Source organism: Sapajus apella, unplaced genomic scaffold, assembly GCF_009761245.1.
Source record: "Sapajus apella isolate SASKATOON/1434 unplaced genomic scaffold, GSC_monkey_1.0 scaffold36, whole genome shotgun sequence".
NCBI classification, from domain to species: Eukaryota; Metazoa; Chordata; class Mammalia; order Primates; family Cebidae; genus Sapajus; species Sapajus apella.
Window position 1 is genome coordinate 26,062,548 of NW_022436976.1, and position 20,251 is coordinate 26,082,798.

At 38.6% G+C, this 20,251-nt stretch overlaps 1 protein-coding gene across 4 annotated transcripts in view; it reads left to right on the top strand.

Annotated features, from left to right (window-relative positions):
• Window positions 1-3,291: 3,291 nt before the first annotated feature.
• The window catches only part of LOC116563954 (cytochrome P450 2J2), a 28,333-nt gene continuing 11,373 nt past the window's right edge, over window positions 3,292-20,251 (top strand). Inside the window, exons 1-6 of one of the 4 annotated variants that reach the window (XM_032296839.1) lie at window positions 3,292-3,560; window positions 12,804-12,966; window positions 15,562-15,711; window positions 16,113-16,273; window positions 17,939-18,115; window positions 19,930-20,071. In XM_032296839.1, the coding sequence (XP_032152730.1) occupies window positions 3,351-3,560; window positions 12,804-12,966; window positions 15,562-15,711; window positions 16,113-16,273; window positions 17,939-18,115; window positions 19,930-20,071 (1,003 nt within the window). In that variant the 5' untranslated portion in view covers window positions 3,292-3,350. Of the gene's footprint in view, window positions 3,577-3,606; window positions 3,664-12,803; window positions 12,967-15,561; window positions 15,712-16,112; window positions 16,274-17,938; window positions 18,116-19,929; window positions 20,072-20,251 lie in introns of those variants that run through there. The other 3 variants (XM_032296837.1, XM_032296840.1, XM_032296838.1) reach the window with 3 other exon arrangements.

The following is a 20,251-nucleotide window of genomic DNA, read 5'->3' on the forward strand; positions in this document are numbered from 1 at the left end:
TTTTACTATGATGTATTTGAGTGTGGATTCCAATGCATTTATCCTATTTAGGGCCTATTGAACTTTTTGGATACATAGGTTAATGTTTTTCATGAAATTTGGAGAATTTTACAGCCATTATTTCTTCAAATATGTTTCTGCTCTTTTCTCACCATTATATTCTACGGTATTCTGATTACATATATGCTAGTGTGTTTAATGATGTTCCACATATTATCTGTCTCTGTTCTTTACATTGCATAATCTCTATCAAGCTGTCTTCAAGTTCATTGATTCTTTCCTTTTCTACTTTACATCTACTGTTGATTTTAATTTTAGTTTTTGCAATTTTCAATCCAAAATTCCACTTCTTAAAAATAATTTCTATCTTATCATTGAGATCATCTATCTATTGAAACATTGTCTCATATCTTCCTTTACTTCCTTCACCACAATTTTCTGTAGTTCTTTGGAGATATTTATAATTAAGTTGCTTTACAGTCTTTGCTAAATTTGACCATCTGGGCTGTATCACAGGCAGTTTCAGTTGCCTGATTTTTCCTTATTGGGTCACACTTTCCTGCTTTTTAATATGTATTATCATTTTTTGTTGAAAACTATACATTTTAGATAATATATTATGGCAATCATGGCTAATGATCTGCCCTTTTCTCCCAGTTCTTTTTGTTTATATTTTTATTTATTTACGGACTTGGCAAGACTGGCTAATTTAGAGAAACATTACTTTCTCTATAGTGTAAAGCCTCTGATGTCACTTCTCTGAGGACATGGACTTGGGTGTGCACCAGTCACAACACAATGACATTGGTTTTAAAAGGGCTCTCTTTGATTATCTTTTTCTGTTCTATATTTAAAACTGTCTGCCTCTGTTGGTATTACACACTGACTTCCAGCTGATTGCTCTATTGTTTTCAACAATGCCTTGGGTCATATATTCCTTTGCAATTTCATCCAGTTAAATTGGGGCTTATTCTCAGGAGTAGTCTTTGAGGCCATTCTTTGAGATTTGTTCCTGCCCAGGAAGGCTCTTCTTGGCTATCTCTTGTGCTGATTGACCCTGGCAAACTTCTAGTTACCCTATGGTTTAGCTTCTTGTTCTCATGGAACTGCCAGCCTCCTCTTAACTGCTTACCACCGAAATCTCTATTGTTTCTGGTATTCATCTCTGGTGTTTGTGGCTAACCTCTCCCAGTGTGGAACCTCTATCTCATGAGAAAGCTGAGATGAGGGAAATCATGGCTCAGTATTGCCAGCCTGCTGGCCTGGGGTAAGTATTATTTCTGCCTTACAAGTCAGAGCTGGAGGGAGGCAGTTATCCCTAGACCTCTTAGCCAGTCTTGTCTAGAATAGAGCTTCTGCAACATGAAATTCTGGGGGCTGGGTATGAGAAATGCCAGCAGATTTTTCCTCTCAGGGAGATACTGTAGCCTTCACCTGGGAGCTAGGGAAAGTGTTCTTTGATATAACTGACAAGAATGGGGTTTCTGTCACACTGATCTGGGGACTAGGAGAAGGAGTGGGTTATGGTTCAAATGCCACAGACTCTTACTGTCTTTACCAGGGTTTAGTAAATTTTTCTTAAATAAAATTTATTTATTTACTGTATGCCTTTACAACAACTTTCAGGAACTTAAATTATTTTAGTTTTATAAATAGTTTTTAGCAATCACAGTTTTTTACCAAGAAGAGGTACTGTGGGGTTTCTTATGCTGCCGTTATGGAAGTCATTCCCCTGTATCATTTTTTAAAGCAAAAAATAAAAGGGAAGGAGAGATATAAAAAACCTGTTATTTAACAAACCTCATGTCCCACTGTTATGGAAATGAGCAAATAAATTGTGGCATAATAATAGAATACTATCCATCTATTAAATTAAATTAGAGCCACATATATCAATCAGGATAAAACTCAAACATACAATGCTGAGAGAGAAAAAAACAGTTGTAGAATAATTCTTGCAAAAAATATATGAATATTAGAAATATTGTATGGATGCATAACAGCTGTAGTAAAACAGGAAAGTGAGGACTAGAAGGATACAAGCTAAGCTCTGACCAGTATTTCTCTCTGGATTTTGGAAAGAGAGCAAGAGACTTCAATTCTCATTTCATTTCTTGCTCATGCCCTGTGATCCTAGCACTTTGGGAGGCTGAGGCAGGTGGATCACCTACAGTCAGTAGATTGAGACCAGCCTGGCCAACATTTATCTACTAAAAATACAAAAATTAGCCGGGCCTGGTGGCATGTGCCTGTAGTCCCAGCTACATGGGAGGCTGAGGCAGAAGAACCACTTGAACCCAGAAGGTGGAGGTTGCAGTTAGCCAAAATCATGCCACTGCACTCCAGCCTGGGCAACAGAGCAAGACTCTGTCTCAAAAATAAACAAATAAAATAAAATATTGTAAGCAGAATATGTGTCTCTATGTTAAGTACATGAGTGCATACTATACCATTCCAAAACTATGTTTTGTGTTTTGAGTCTCACCATTTGTAAAACCCAAGCAGTCACTCACCAAACGGTATGAAAGGCTGGAACCTGGTGGTCCTACAGTCTTGGGGCTTCGGAGAGGAGCCTTAAAGAGTAAACCAGTAAGGATCAGGACCAAGACATTCCTTCAACAAATGTTGATTAAGCACTTATTTTGGACGCTGCTCAGTGCTAGCAGCTTTGACGTAGAGCCTTTCAATCTTCCAAACACTTTCAAATACAGGACCTCTTTTAGATGTCTTTCAGAGGGTGGATTTATTTGTTCACCACATCCTTAGTACTTAACTTTTCTACTTCCTCAGCTACAAGATGAGACTACCGAGAGCATCTCCTGCATAATTTTATCAAAATGAAATAACAATTTATGTAAAGAGGCGGATATGCTGCCTGGCATATAGTAAGAGCCCAAGAAATGTTAGGTACTGCTGTTGTCATCACTATTTACCAGGCACGGTTCCAATCACGGGAGAGACGATTGATTGAACAACAGAGGCCCAAACGTCTGTGGCGCTCTCTGTAAACCCATGGGCTTTCTAAATGGAAAAGAAACTGCTTCTAGCCTGGCCTTTTCTAAGTCCGGTGCGTGTCCTCCCCGAGAATCCAGAGCCTGGCATCTCCGCTGGGTGCTGCGAAGGGGCGGGGCTGGGAGGCGGGGCGAGGCTGGGAGTGAGGTGGGGCGGGGCTGGGAGGCGGGGCGAGGCTGGGAGTGAGGCGGGGCGGGGCTGGGAGTGAGGCGCGACGGGGCTGGGAGGCGGGGCGAGGCTGGGAGTGAGGCGGGGCGAGGCTGGGAGTGAGGCGGGGCGGGGAGGCGCTGTGGGGACGGACGCCTGCTCCGACCACAGAAGAGCAGAACGTCCGGGCCATGCTCGCAGCGATGGGCTCCCTGGCGGCTGCCCTCTGGGCAGTGCTCAGTCCTCTGACTCTCCTGCTGGGCACTGTCGCCTTTCTGCTCTTTTCTGACTTTTTCAAAAGACGGCGCCCAAAGAACTACCCGCCGGGGCCCTGGGGCCTGCCCTTCTTTGGCAACTTCTTCCATGTGGACTTCGAGAAGTCGCACCTGGATATTCAGCTGGTAGGAGCGATAGAAGGTGCCTGGCGCGATCTGACCCTAACCCTGTTCTGCAGGACGAGGGATGTTCCGGGAACGTGGGTGGGGGGTAAAAGGGCAGAAAGAGGTATGGCTTACGCTGGTAACCTGGTAAAACCCGCTTTGAGTTTCATTTCCTAACCCATTAACTGTCATGATTCCACCTGCACTTTCTAGGGATGGAATGTTATTAAATGTTGACTATTTTGCATGTTGTCATGTTAAAGATTATTGGAACAAGGTAATGTGATTACCTTGGCCTCTTTTATATGATTGTCCTTAAAAGCACTATACTTTCTTTCTGAGGAGCTTCATTGCCCTTACGTAAAGTAGTCATGATGCTGCCTCAATCTTCATCATTTCTCAACTGGGTTGTTGCCACTGCACTAAATGAGTCCTCCACCTTCAGCCTCCTTCCCGTGCAGTGCACTCTCTCACTAAGTAATTTTCAAATGTTCTCCCTCTGTTTAAATTTTCGCCAAACGGTGTTCAGACTCCTGACTTCAGACACCCACCTGGGACCCTTCTTGACGCAGCTTCTTTCCACCTCTATACAATAATCTCCTATCAGGTCTCCCCACCTCTGGTGACCGAATTCTTTGAAGTTCTCTCAGACATCAAACCCCATTTCAAGAAACCAATGCTGGTTTTCCTGCTACTCAGCGCAGACACCTTGCTGAGAGACAACACTGTGACAAGTGATTATGAAGATTAAATAAAATAGTGAATGGTCCATATTGACATGGCTTATAGGTGATACATAACAAATATTAGTTTCCCTTTCCCTACACATGCAGTACTTTAAACACATGGCTGTATATTGTACTCAAATATTGATAGACCAAGCTTTATCACTTTATGGGAGAAATACCCAATTGGTAATACTAAGTGACTAAATGACAGAATTAGTCACAGAATATTAAAGCTAAGCTACCAAACCTTTGCTCTTGTTTAATAAATATGTTGTTCAATTTCCAAGTATGTGGAGATTTTCCTGTTATCATTCTGTTAATTATTTTCAGTTTGATTCCATTGTGGTCAAACATCATACTTTGTATGATTTCAGTTCTTTTATATATGTTAAGGTTGATTAAATGACACAAGATATAGTCTATCTTGATAAATGTGCCATGCAGGCTGGAAAAAAAAGTATATTTGATTATTGTTGGGTGGAGTAATTGATATAAATTATTGTTGGCGTAAATATCAATTTGATTTTATTGGGCAATGATATTGTTTGGTTTGCCTATATCCTTGTTGACTTCTTATCTACTGAGCCTATCAACTACTGAAGGAGGAATGTTGAAGTTGCCAAGGACAATTTAGAGTTTATCTATTTCTTCATTCAGTTCTAGTAGTTTTTCCTTCATGTATTTAGAAACTCTCTTGTTTTGTGCATACACATTTAAGATTATCATGGCTTCTTAGTGAATTGATCTTTTTATCCTGTAATGTCCCTCTTAATTCTTGATAATTTTATTTGCCTAAACTTTAGTTTATCTGATATAATATAGCCACAACTTTTTTCTGATTAGTATGTACATGGTATGAGCATTTCTATTCCTTAGCTTTTAACCTACTTCTATCATTGTACTTGAAATTAGCTTCCTGAGGACAGCATATGCTTGGGTCATTTTTTTCATTCTGCCAATCTCTGTCTTTTAATTGGTGAATGTAGACTATTTATATTTAATGTAATTATTGACATATTAAGAATTGTCTACCATTTTATCATTTATTTGGTTTTTCCTTGTTTTTTATGCCTCTGTTTTCCTTTTCCTATCTTCCTGTGAATTATTTGAACATATTAAAAATAATTTTATTCTTATTTATCTGAGGTATTTTTTAGCATCTCTTTTTGTATAGTGATTTAAAAGTTATTTCCCTGAGGATTATAATATGCAAATGTAGCTGACTGCAGTCTATTAGTGTCAAAATTTTACCACTTTAAGTGAAATATAGATATCGTGCAACCATTTAGTTCCTTTACGCTCTCCACTTTATAATTGTCATAAGTGTTATCTCTGTATACATCGAAAACTACATCAGATAATATTATAATTTTGCTTTTAAATGTTAAGTGCAATTTTGAAAACTCAAGAGAATAACAGTCTATTTTATTTATTCATTTAGTTACCCTTTTCATTTATCTTTTTTCATTTCTGATGTTTTAATTTCTGAAGTGTATCATATCCTTTCAGATCTGAAGAACTCTCTTTAGTCATTAGTGCAGGTGTGCTGGCAAGAAATTCTTTTAGCTTTCCTTCATTTAAGAATGCTTTGATTTCACCTTCATTTCTGAAGTATATTTTCACTGGACATACAATTCTAGGTTGACAATTCCTTTCATTCAACATTTTTAAATGTTACGCTACTTCTTTTTGGCCTCTGTGGTTCCTGTTAAGAAATCTACTATCATTTGAATTGTTATCCCCCTTATGTAATGAGCCTTTTTTCACTGCCTTCCTTCAAGAAATTTTCTTTGTTTTAAATTTCAGAGGTTTAATTATGATAGGCCTTGGTGCCATTTTCTTTGGGTTTATCCTGTTTGGGTTTCTGAATCTGTAGATTTGTCTTTTGCCAGTTTGGGGGCGTTTCAGCCACTTTTTCTTCAAATATTTTTCAACTATGCATTCTTTTTTATTTCTTTCTTGTATTCTTGGATACTGACAGCACAAATGTTAGATCTCTTCTTATGCCTAAAGTTCCTGAGACTCTCAGTTTTTGTGGTTTCCAATGTAATTTCTCATGTTGTTTAGTTTGAATATGTTCTTCTTACCTGTCTTCAATTTCACAGATTCTTCTATCATTACAATTCTATTGAGCTATTTTATTGAATTTTTAAATTTATTCTACTGTATTTTCAGTTCTAAAATTTTCACTTTGTTCTTCTTTATCTTTTATTTCTCTGTCAAAATTTCCTAATGTTTTATTTGTTTCAAGAGTGTTCATAGTTATTGGAAAAGTTTTATAGCCGCTGCTTTAAAATATGTAATTATTCTATATTTTCAACATCTGTGTCATCTCGGTGTTGGTGTCAACTCATTAAAATTTATATTCTCCTGATTCTTGGTAAGGTGAGTAATTATGGACTATATCCTGGGCATTTTATATATTTGTTATAAGATTTACCTTGGACACTGTACAGATCTTTTAGCATATAGCCTATTTAGATTCTGAATGCTCACTTTTGTGGGTGGCAGTTCAAATGTCAGTGCAGGTTATAAAGTAGACTAGTCTTGTCTACTCCACTTTGTATTACCCTCTCCCATAGGAATCCATTTCACATCCTCATCAGTGCAAGCTGGGGAAAAGGAAGATGGAATAGAAGACAGAGATCCCTCCGCTATAGTAGCTTATTCTTTATTACAGAGGGAAGAGAGTCAGAGATCTGCCCATATCTGCTCCAAGAGGAAGTACACCTCCTTATTACTGTGGAAGAAGGCTGGAAATCCTCATTTGCTCTCTGACTCCTGCAGGGAGTTTCTTTACTGCAGCTTAGGAATAGAAGTCAAACTTCAGCTCACAGACTCAGCAGAGACAGGTACTACCTCATTATTGCAATGTAGGGTGAAAAGATAAGGTACCATCCATGTAGTGCTGTAGGACCTTTAAGAGTTGGGAAGGTTCGTATGTTTTTCATGGCATTTGCCTCCACAACAAAGAAGTAAAAAGGAAAAATGGTTTCTGTCATGTCGGGCTTTCCTTTTCCTGGTCCTTTGGCTAGAGAGAGTAGACTTTTCTTGAAGATATTTTTGTCTGTGTTAATTGGTGTCATGATTAACAGAAGTAAAATGGAATGCTTTTATTCGGTCTTGTCTGAAATAAGAAGCTTGGTCTGCACCTTTGTTGTATTCCTAAGATAGGTGTCTCTAGAGAGGTTAAATGACTTGCCTAATGTCACAAAACTAGCCAGTGATAAAACTGAGACTAGGATCTCATCCCTGGCCCTGTGACTTTTTATCACATCGTTACTGTTTATTTTTATTTTTTATAGATTTGTATTTTTATATTTCTGGGTGTAAAACAAATGGAGTTAAATGATGCAATTTAGTTCTAATTAAATTTACATTTTTGCAATTGGGAAACATTAAGTACTAACTAATAGATTTTACATAAGGATTTTTATGTTAATTTTCAATTCATCTTCATGATAGGCACACAAGTTTGGTATGATTTGGTGGTGCTTCCATTTTACCATGGAGAAAACTGGCTGAGAACAAACAGTGAACTGCCCAGGTTATTCAGCTAAATAATAACAAACAAGGACTTGAACCTGAGACTATTTGATTTGTACATCTGTTATATAATTTATGCTGTCTCAAATTTTATGACATGGTTAAAGTATAGTTGATTTATTCTGTTCATTCAACAGGCATTTATTAAGTGCTTATCATATACCAGGCAAAGTACAAGGCAGTGTTTGATTAAATGTATAGTGTAGACTCTTGGTAACCAAATGGGATATCAGGAGACTGGATCACTGAATAGAAACCCTGGGGATAACCTTTATTAAAATGTTGGAATAAATTGTGCTGAATTTTAAAAGAAATTTTGATTTTTGGCAAGTGGTTAAATGGAGTAAAGGGACAGGAGATTTTTAATAGGGGAAAATGGTCTAAGCCATAATAATTTTATTATTAATTTTAGTATTATGATTACTTATCATAACAATACTAACATGGAAACTAATAACAATGCCCATTTTATAGATTTGAAAACTAAGATGGGAAAAAGTTTAATAACTTTCTCTCAAATCACACAGAAAGTAAGAAGCAAAACCTGGATTCAAACAAGTTTGTGTAACTTCAAAATCCAAACTCTTAAGTACTCGCTTACTTAAACAACTCTCCTACACAAACAACTTAGAATTCTGATTGAGAACCAAACAAGATCCAAAACTTTATACCTAACGTTAAGACTATCCTCAGCCTAGCTCCCATCCCCCTTATCAACTGCGAACATACTTTTTCCAGGAACCTGCCTCAACCCTGGATCCTTTTGCAATTTCTAACTTCCTCCCACCAGATATTGTATTGTAAAGAATGGTATAATGAGAAGTGATTATTTATCTACATGCTCCATTAGATTGTGAGCTTCTTTAAGGGAAGGACTCATTGCATTCCCCAGCACCTGGCCTTGACCTGCCACATGGTCAGTGCTCTTTACCTAATGAACCCTATGCTTCAGTCAGACAAGGTGGCTTTCTTGCTCCCAAGCATCTTCTGCATTTCCCCTTTACACCTACATATGACGTTCCCACAACCTGGAATGCCTTTGATTTCTTGCTACCTGTTTTTTATTATCTTTGTGGTTTGGGCATTGTTGTTTGTTTTTGGTGGCATTATGACCTTCATTTAAGATCTGGCTCAGATACCATCTACTCTTTAAAAATATATTTTTCTTATATCTGTGGTGGAAAGTCATCTCTTCTTGTGATAGCTTTATGTCCCTCTCTATCAGGATAATAACACAGGTCATCTGCTGTGCATTCCAATTTTTTTTTCTGCACAGTCTCTCCCAAGAGACTTTGACACTTTAGAAAAACATCATATCATATTGATCTTACCTCCACATATAATATACCAGTGCCAGAAGTTTCCTGGTAACTCTTACACATCTCGTAAAATCCTGTTAAATTGAACATGAATTTGATTTCCACAGCCTGTTCTTAGAAACCAACATAACCCCAAGAACTACCTGTGAGACTGTTATTCTTAGAAGGAGTTCCTGGGCTACAGAGGACTGGTAGCTCCTGAAACTGCATGTAAAGCTGTTTATGTATATAGTTATATATGTTTTTCCTGGAGAGTTAGATCTATGATATATATTATATTTTCAAAGGATTCTATAACTCAAAAAGGTAAAGAGCCACTGTTTTAAAGCTTTATTCCTCATTTCCTTATTTTCTTTTTTTTTTCTTTATTGGATAAAACAGCTTTTCAACTATAAAGCCAATACATACACAGTGAGACAACATATGAAAATACAGTTTAACGAGAGAGAGACTCTTACCTGTCCTTGTGCTCACCCTGCAACCACTGTTCATGTGTGCACGTGTGCATGTGTGCGCGCGCATGTGCGCGCGCGCACACACACACACACACACACACACACACACACTTAGCAGTACCTCTGTAGGACCTTGGTAGATATCTTTCCAGATTTGCATGTAAATGAAAATAAAATTATATTTTCAACTTTTTATCAGAAATTCTATGTATCAATGAGAAAAATGTTGAATACTTTGAAACAGAAGTGTTTGAGAGACGTAAACATGTGACTTTAAAAATACAACATCTAGAGTGAGGGAAAGATGTTAAACCTTAGAGAAACAGCATGCATTTTCATGCCTATTAGGATCACACACACACACATACACACACACACACACAAACACACACACACACACACAGAGCTGAGTGTTGGTTAGAGTTCAGGGGAACAGGCCCTCTGACCTACTGCTGGCAAGAGTGTGAATTAGTACACTCTGTTTCTGTTTTTCTTTTCCTCTTTTCATGTCTTTGTTCTGTTGATTCTTAAGTTTAAAAATTTAGATTCAGTGGAGTCTCTGTCAACTTTATATCTCTTGGTAGCCACAGTTCAGTAGTTCAATCTCGTCTCCCACTAGTTCTTTACTTCTTCCTCTTTGCTGTAAACATTTATTTTGTTTTTTAAATGCTAATGTCACATTTGAAATTTTTATTCTTAGCAGTACATTTCCTGTCTTCTATTGCTTTTGTTTTACTTTTATAGATTGTGTTTCAGTTCTTTTCTTTTTCTATTTTCACTTCTGATTTTATGCCTGTTTTTGCCTTTCAAAGCATCTTATTTTTACCACATTTTGTTTCCTATTCTGTTGAGGGTTTTTTCATGGCTCAATTAATGATATACAATTGAAAAGTGTGCTCTGCCTTACAAAGTCTTCTCAGAGGCCCTCTGTGTCACTGAATTTTTCTAAAGCAATTGGTATAATGACTGACAGGGTATACACAAGAATTGCAAGACATTGCCATCCTCATCCCAGGGCTCCCACCTACCCAGTGTTTAAACAGTTGATGATACCATACAAGTTTTTGATCTAGTTCTGTTTAACTAGAATTATGCTGTGGCAGAATGTTGGTATAAATAAAATTTGTGAAACTTTATTTCGGTAAATAGTAATTGAGTTCTGAATCTCTCCCAAGTACAAGCTGAGATTCTAGGCTGTATACTTTGCCAGTTAGAAGTCATTTAACTTAACCTGAGATTTTTCAGCTATTCAAAAAGCATTTTTATGTAATGTTCTGCATTAGTCAAGAAATCCTTCTTGTCAGGCCTAAGAAGTTCATCTAGGAATTTAGCAAGGAAACATCATAAAAAAAATGTGCTTAATGTGTATGTTCCCATTACTGCTGTTTCTTAGAATCAAAGACGCATACTTTAGGAGCAAACTGACTTGCGATTGAATCTCAGTTCTGCACTTTCTAGCAGGACAGGACATGCTGTGTAGGAGATAAAGACTGATCAAGGACTCTGGGTAAAAAGAATACAAGGACTGAGTTGAGGCTTGGTCTTCAATGTGGGAGCAAGGTGGTGGGATGAGACTGAATCCATTGTACTTGCTCTGATGGGGACCATTAGGCACAGGACTCTAAGAGGAACATGGTGAAATGTAAGTGCAAAGGCATTTGGGTTGGGGAGAAGAGGCCACACATATCTGAAGGAAATGGAGCCCTTTGGATTGTTACCACTGCCTGCAGACTCTCTCACTCTCATTCATTCTTACTTTCACTCTATCACTCCCACTAAACTCTAAGGTTCTGGAGCCATCTCAGATTCATGTCTTTACACAATGCCTGGCAACTTCCCTGCACCACTCAACAACTTTGTCACCTTGGCTATGTTATTTCAGCTATGATTCATTTTCCTTCTTGAAAGATGAGAAAAATTATTACTACTATAGGGTGGTTGTGAGATTAATGAGATAAAATATGAAAGGTGCTTAGCAATGGCTGCCTGTGACCATGAGTGCCTTCTTCCCACACACCAGTGGGCTCCTGTACTCTCTGCCACCATGAGAATGCATCCACAGCCCTTTGCACACAGAGCTCTTTCATTCCTTGGAGACTATCTGGGTGGCTGTGCGCCTGGAACCAGAAGACAAAGTGCCTTTCACATTGCTGCTCTCATTCTTCCTTGCAGAACCCAAAAAGGGAGGAATAATTTTCTCTCTTTTATAGCTGGGGAGCTGAGGCTCAGAAAATAAAACAACTTCCCCAAGAGCCTAAAATGATTGAACTGTATAGCCCAGACTATTACATAACTCCAGAGCTCGAGGGCTTTCCTCCAAGCCTTGCCACTACCATATAATGCACCTTCTATTATCTAGCATATGTTTCTATTATCTATGTCCACTCTAGGAAGGGGACATTCTCTTTTGGTTAAAGAGCTATTTATGATTTACTAAGAAGTCCTTGGTTGGTACACCAGATTAACAATAATCATGTGTCAGCCTTCTTAAGTGACTGAGACACGATTAGTGTTCAGATGAGAATTCAGATGTGCTGAATTCTCTCTATTCACTAGACTCTAGGATGCTTGGGGTTAGAAATCTTGTTTACTGTGTCTATAGATTGAGACAGGCTCTCACTCTATCACCCAGGTTGGAGTGCAGTGGCATGATCATGGCTCAATCTCTCAGGCTCAAGTGACCTTCCCACCTCAGCTTCCTGAGTAGCTGTGACCACAGGCGTGTACCACCATACCCAGCTAATTTTTTATTATTTTGTAAATACAGGGTCTCACTATGTTGCCCCGACTGGTCTCGAACTCCTGGGCTCAAGCAATCTGCCTACCTTGGCCTCCCAAAGTGTTGTGATTACAGGCACGAGCCACTGCACATGGCCAGAACTTATCTACTTATTACAGCTTTATCCTCACGCCTTGCTCTAGAGACACATGATAGATGCTCACTCAATTCATGTTGGTTGAATATATAAATAGGTACTTTATAAGGAAACTCTCACATCCTGAAGTGAATTGAATCTGAGCCTTGTTGATAGGAGGAGAAAATGAAATAAAAGCATTCCCATGACATCAATGTACACATACACACACACACACACACACACACACACACACACACACTCCTCTCAATATGTGCCCCCCAGCTACACACACCCATCCTCCATCTCTAAACACGTGAACATGTGCATATTCACCTATCGCTATTTAACTGTTTTTCAGTTTGTGAAGAAATATGGGAACCTATTTAGCTTGGAGCTTGGTAACATTTCTGCAGTTCTTATTACTGGCTTGCCCTTAATCAAAGAAGCCCTTATCCACATGGACCAAAACTTTGGGAGCCGCCCTGTGACCCCTATAAGAGAACGTATCTTTAAGAAAAATGGTAAGTTTCTTGGCCATTGAAAGGTGGGTGTTTGATGTTGAGATTCCTATAGTCTGTTGAAGGCATCTTGGTGACTAATTTTCCAACACTCCTAGAAACCAGCCCCTTTGTAAATTTCCTGCCACTAAGGAAGCTGGATATTCACATTGCCTGATTGAAGCCACTCCCTCCAAGGATTTGATAAAACCATCCCTAACTTGGATTTGGGAGAAGCCTCATGCCCTGCCCAAACCTACTCTGGATGCTTTTACAAGGAAGTAACCACATTACCCATTTATAGCTGAGGAACATGTTCTCTCTGCTTTCCTCTTCCAACCCTCTTCCCTTAGGAAAATGGATGTGGCTCTGCCTCCATCTGCCGCTGCTTCTTCCTGTCTCTAGTTCCTTATTCTCTTTTATTAAGGTTGTCACACAAAGATGATCTTGAGCTTTCCGGTCCATGTTAGAACAGATTGGTATGAACAGTGAAAATCACCATTAAATATACGGAAACATTTAAAAATTGAAATGAAAATCTCAAATCTATGACTCTATCAAAGCACCACTTTTAGGTGCTTCTCAATTCTTTGAAATATTTCATCTATTAATTCTACATCCATTCACTGTATTATCTGCTTTGTGATGCACAGTACTAGGCATGAGTGATGTAACAGTGAGTAGAAGAAATAAAATCCATGTCCTATGTAGCTTATATTCAATGCAGCGAGAAAAATAGTATCAGTCAACTGTAATAATTAGAAGCCTACAGTGTTATAAAGTCGAGTGCAGGATGTACTTACTAATGTAGCCCTAGGATGCAGAAAAAGTAAGTAAATAACTATTCATTTAATAAACTGGTAAAATAATCTGGTAGACAGAATAGACTCTGAAAAGTCCCTGAAGTGAAAAGGACAAGGAATGTGAAGAAATGAAAGGTGGCCAACGTGACAAGCATGGGAATTAAAAGGAGATAATTAAAGCCAGATGAAGCTGCTGAGTTTGGTCAGGAGTAGCTCATGCAAGTTCCTGTTAAGAATATTAGTTTTTATCCTAACATTAATGGAAGCTCTTGAATGGCTTTAAGTAGAGAAGGGAATTATCATATTTACACTGTAGATTTCTAGGATTTATTGAGGCTGCCATTTAGAGAATAGAAGAAAAGCAGCAAATGACTTTTGTAGCATTTTAGGTTAGAGACAGTGGTAGCTCAGGCTAGGGGGTCCAATACCAGTAGAGAAATAACAGTAGGTTAGATCAAGATAGTGGCAGTGTACACCTGGATTTTAGATATCCAGGGGGTACACCTCATAAGACATGATGACCTGGGTGCAGAGAGAAGCAGGTGTTGAGGTGACACTCAAAAGGGTAGATGATGGAAAGAAGGAACACGTAGAAGAGGACAATGTATTTGGTTTAGCCGGGCATGGGTGAAAAGTCTTATGGAGAATATTGTGAGTTCAATCATGGATATGCAGAATTCAAAATGTCTTTAAGTCAGCAAAGTCAAGTAGGCAGTGTTGTATATATGCTTCTGGAGCTCAGGGACAGAAATAGGTGATCACTATCAATAGATGTTATTTACAATTTTAGGAGTTGATAAGATTTCTCAGAAATAGAGTATAGGGTGAGGAAAAAAAGAGGTTTTAGATGAAGAAGTTCCTGAAGAACTCCACCATTTCAAGATTTCATAGATGAACCAGCAAAGATATAGGAAGTTGCTGACAGAGAATTAGGAAGAAAATTTGGAGAGAGTGGTATTCTGGGCACACTGGAAGGCAGTATTTCAAGAAAGACGTGTCTAATGCTGCACCAGGTAAGATGAGGTCAAAAGGTCTCCCTGGATATGACATCAAGGAGGACCAATTCATTGGGTGAGAAGGCCAAAGTCAGATATTAAAAGGTGTTGAGGAGTGCTCTGGAATTGAAGAAATTGAAAGGAGTGTGGCATTACCTGTATTATAAAGCAAATGATGGTCTGTTAAACACACCAAAAAATTTATTTTCTTTGCCTGTACTCTTCTTTCTTTATGGAACTTTCACTTACTCTCTTGAGCCCTTCCATCATCTTTTCATGTCCAGCTTAGATAGGACCTCTCCTATAAAGCCTTTCTTCGCCTCTTTAAGAGTATAGGCATTGTCTTATCCAGTAGTGCATTCCTACTGTTTAGCATAACATAAATATTAATTTTACTTATGTAGCTAATCATCAAAGCATGAGCTTTGGAATTAGGCAGACCTGAAATTGAACATCTATTTAGTTGCTAACATACTGTGAGACCTTGTAAAGTGTACTTTATTCTTTATCCCTTGTTCCTCAGTTCTTTCATTAGTAAAATGGGTGGGTGGGGATGGTAATAATTGTACATATCCCAAAGAGTTTCTGTGAGTAGTAAATTATATAATGCACAACAAAATACATATTAAAGTGCTTGATATTGAGAGGAATCAATAAATGTTAGCCGTTATATTCATTGCTCTCGTACTATTTCTCTGGGCAGTTTTCAAGTGCCTTAATGCTCTTCTCCTGTCCTTCATCTGATACACATCCCCATATCATTTGCTGGATATTCACATTATGGAATCAGAATACCATAATGTTAACTTTCTTTTACCCAGGATTGATTATGTCAAATGGCCAGGTGTGGAAGGAGCAAAGAAGGTTCACTCTGACAGCACTAAGGAACTTTGGTTTAGGAAAGAAGAGCTTAGAAGAACGCATACAGGAGGAGGCCCACCACCTCACTGAGGCAATAAAAGAGGAGAACGGTGAGCATTGCATACGACAGATGTGAGAGACTATGGCCCATTTGTTCACTGGACAGATACTTACTAAGAGAGTAAGTGCTTGTTCTATGCCCAGCACTGTGCTAGGAATGAAGACAGAACAGTGAGCAACTTAACCACTACGCTGTCCTTAAAGAATTTTATAAGTAAATACACGAAGATGGTCACTAAACACATTACTGAATTTAAGCCCTGGTCCACAGTTTGACTTTCCTGGAATTGACTGAATACTTGTATGTCAGACCCAGTGTAAGGTCATGTGGCCAGAGCCTCATATATGGTTCTGCACTATGTATGTCTTATGCAATATAGAGTAGACTTTCAAAAGGAAGCAGAGACCAACCCATCAGAAGGATCCATCTCTGTCCTTCTTCCACCTCCAGGACAGCCTTTTGACCCGCACTTCAAGATCAACAATGCAGTTTCCAATATCATTTGCTCCATCACTTTTGGGAGACGCTTTGAGTACCAGGATGGTCAGTTTCAGGAGCTGCTGAAATTACTGGATGAAGTCATACGTTTGGAAGCTTCAAAGACATGCCAGGTAAGGCAGCTTTCTTTCCATATCTTAGTTAGGCAAATTGGGGCCAATGTCAGACACAGATGGGTTTTTCCTTGTAGTTTTTTGTGGGCTTATGAAGCTGAAATGTAATCTTTCAAAATTGATTTAAAATCAATCTGTTAACTTTAGTTTTTTAAGTAATATCAAATATTTATATGCAAAAACCATTTCTAACAGCCATGTAAAGTACAACATGTGATATGACATACACCTATCCATCTATGTTGTTCTTTTTAAAAAGAACAACAATATTGCCATTGCCTTTGAGTCTCTCTTCCCTGTGTCCTTCTGCAACCTATCCAGTTCCATCCTCCCTCAGAGGTTTTCTTCTGTATCCAGTTTCTTCCTCAGCAAGTTGCTTTGAGATTCATCTGTGTTGATTGCTCTTTTTTAATACAGATTAGTATTTCATTGTATGAATGTGCCACTGTTTGTTAATCTATTCTGTACTGTTGGACATTTAAGTTGTTTCCAAGTTTTGGATACAGTGAATCAAACTGCCATGAACATTCTTGTGCAAATGTTCTTGTGGTTATATCCACTCATTTCTTTTATATATGTATCTGGATATAAAAGATATTTGAAGATTTCCAAGCTCATTGCATTATTTGCATGCCCACCAGCATTTAATATCATCCATCTTCTAATTCCATATAGTGTATCCCTTTGGGGTTCAAACCTCACTACTTCCTTGGTGGGCCCTACACGCCAATTTTTGTCACTCTAAGCCTTTGAGTCTTTGTCAAAAACTCTTCTCAGCTTCTTGGTCTCTCAGACTCTTTGCTGAATTTGGAAGACATTTCTGGGAGCAGGGGTGTGGGGGAGAAATTGACCCCAAGTATTGAGTTCATCCCCTGTGCTTTCTTCTTCCCCTAAGCCTTATCCTGGAAACTACCTCACCACCTTGGTTTGTATGTATGTGTGCTTATATGGGTACACATGTATCTTTTTCATCTTTTCTTGGTGTTCTCAGTAAAAAGAATGTCCTTGAATTAAACCATTACAATGTCCTTGCAGTATACCATTACAAAATTTAAAAAGTTATTTTGGTTTAAAAAAATTTTTGGTTAAAAAAAGGACTTTATTTTTGAAATTACTAACGTATATAAAAGAGAGAATACAATCATGAATCACTGTGTACTCATCAATGAACTCTAACAATTATCAACATGTGGCCATTCTCATTGTATCTGCATCTATGCCCTACTACCACATTCCCACTGTCCCTGAATTATTTTGGAGCACATTACAGACCTCACTTATTTGATCCATAAATATTTCAGTATATAATACTAAAGAGATCTTTTAACAAAAATAAAATACCACAGCACCTGAAAAAACATGAACAATAATTATTTAATGCCTTCAAACACTCATCCAGTACCTGGATGTCCCCAGATGTCTCATAAGTATTTTTCTTCGTGGCATATTCTTGGGGTGGTGAGAAGTGGTCTGAGACTGGATATATTTTTGACAGAGAGCTGAACTGTTTTGATAGAGGGGTAACAGAGAAAAGAGGGGTCAAGGATAACTAAGGGTTAAGTGTGAGCAAATAAAAAGATGGAAAGAGAAGATGGTTTCTGTTGTCTAAAAAGTGGAAAAATGGCACCATGTTATCTGCATGATTGTTCTGTTTTTGTCAATTAGCTCTACAATATCTTTCCATGGATAATGAAACTCCTGCCTGGACCCCACCAAACTCTCTTCAGTCACTGGGAAAAACTGAAATTGTTTGTTTCTCATATGATTGAAAAACACAGGAGGGATTGGAATCCTGCAGAAACAAGAGACTTTATTGATGCTTACCTCAAAGAAATGTCAAAGGTGAGAAAACCAAAGTCATTTTGCATTTTGTTCTTAAAGCGCAAATAGGAATATATTAGTTTCCAACTGCTGCTGTAATAAATGATCACAAACTTGGTGCCTAAAATAGCACAGATTCATTCTCTTACAGTTCTGGATGTCAGAAGCATGAAATCAGCTTCACTGGGTTAAATGTCAGGTTTTGACTAGGCTGGCTCCCTTTGGATATGCTGGAGGAGAATCCGTTTCTAGGACTTTTCCAGCTTATTGGAGCTGCCTGTATCCCTTGGCTTGTGGCCCCCTCCTTCATCTCCAAAGCCAAAAGCACAGCATCTCTCTTCTCTCTGGTATCTGCTTCCATCCTGACATCCTTTGTCTCTGACTTTGACCCTCTGATTTCCCTAAAGACTATTATGATAATACTGGGCCCACTGGGATGATCCAGGATAATCTGCACATCTCAAAATCCTTAACCACATCTGCCAAGTTCCTGTTTCCCATAACATCCCTAGGCTCCACCCATTTGGATGTGGACGGATATCTTTGTGGGTGATTATTCAGCCTGTTACAGGACTAAATATAGGGGCAATATTTCAGAAAATATAGCATTAACTCAAGGATTGGTGATGCACTTAAAGGTAAAGATGAGGGTTAATGGCATTTGGCTTGAAGACCTGTGAATGCCCAAATACTGCCTTTTCAACCCCATCCCCTACTCTCTACTGTTATCTGGAGCTATATATAAAGGGGGAACATAGCAGTTAATCTTCAAAGCCCTGTTTTATCATTGGTAGGGCCTGGACCCAATTACCTACCCCTTTCTCAGGCCCATAGAGATGACAAGTAAAGATGAGTTGGATCCCAGAGTTTAAAGACCAACTTTATTAAGGCCTGAGTTTGGCTTTTGCCTTCCCTTCTGTCTTGTACTATTCACCTTCCAACATTATAGGTCAGAAGTGAGGAGGAAACCACATTGGATGCCTGGCCTTTAACACAGTTACCCCTCTGATTAACAAATATTATTGCATCAATACTACAATCTTTACACATCACGTATTGAGTCCTCTTTCTGGAGTGGAAAGAATGGTGGATTTCTTTCCTTCTTATTTTACCTTACTAGCATGACATTTATAGAAGTATTGTTTTATCCTCAGAAGAGGAGACTCTCTATATGTTGTGCAGGTAGGGAAGGGCCCATTTACATCAAGAGAAACGTTGGACAAATTGAAGCTTCCAGAGGATGATGGTAAAGATGACAGAGTATCATGAAGAATGGTTGGTAGAATCAGAGAGCTTCAAATTGAAAAAGAAAAGATGAATGAGGAGATATGAGAATTGTTGTTCTTAAGAGGAATTTCATTTGTCCTTTCTGTTATCAGTACAAACGTTTGTTGAGTACTTGCTATGTGCCCTTGCACTGATATTATTATAATATCCTCTTAAGGGGTGTGCATTGCAATTTCCAGTTTATAAAAGAGGAAACTGAAGAACAGAGAGGTTAAGTAACTTGCCCTAGGTCATACAGCTACTAATTTAAGTGGTTAATATTGGAAGCCAAATCTGTCTTATTCACATCCTATTCTTGTTGCACTGTACTAAAAGCTTTCCCCAAATTACAGACATAAGAAAATATTTGTCTTGATTTTCATCTATCCAAAGGTGTCCAGCACTTGGAGCACAACAGTGCTAATGATATTGCTGTAATAAGAGTCTGCCTTCTGAAGAGGCCAAAGAGAAAATTGTTTCTTTTGGGGACAATTTCATCCAAATTTCCTCCTAAGATGAAGTGCCTGTGTATCAGGGCGATAAATAACATGAAACGTTGTCCTTTCTAGCACACAGACAATCCTACTTCAAGTTTCCATGAAGAAAACCTCATCTGTAGTGCCCTGGACCTCTTCTTTGCTGGAACCGAGACAACTTCCACTACACTGAGATGGGCTCTGCTTTACATGGCCCTCTACCCAGAAATCCAAGGTGAGCATGTCAGTGAGTGAGCCTGGACCAGGATAGAATAGTGCCTCCTGGGGCATGCTGCCTCAAGTCAGAGCCAGAAGGTAGCACCGGAGGATGAAAAGACAGAACAGTCATGAGGTGATGAGGACTCAGAAACTGCACGTTCTTCATATTTTCTGTCTCAACTGTGGTGGGCCAGGT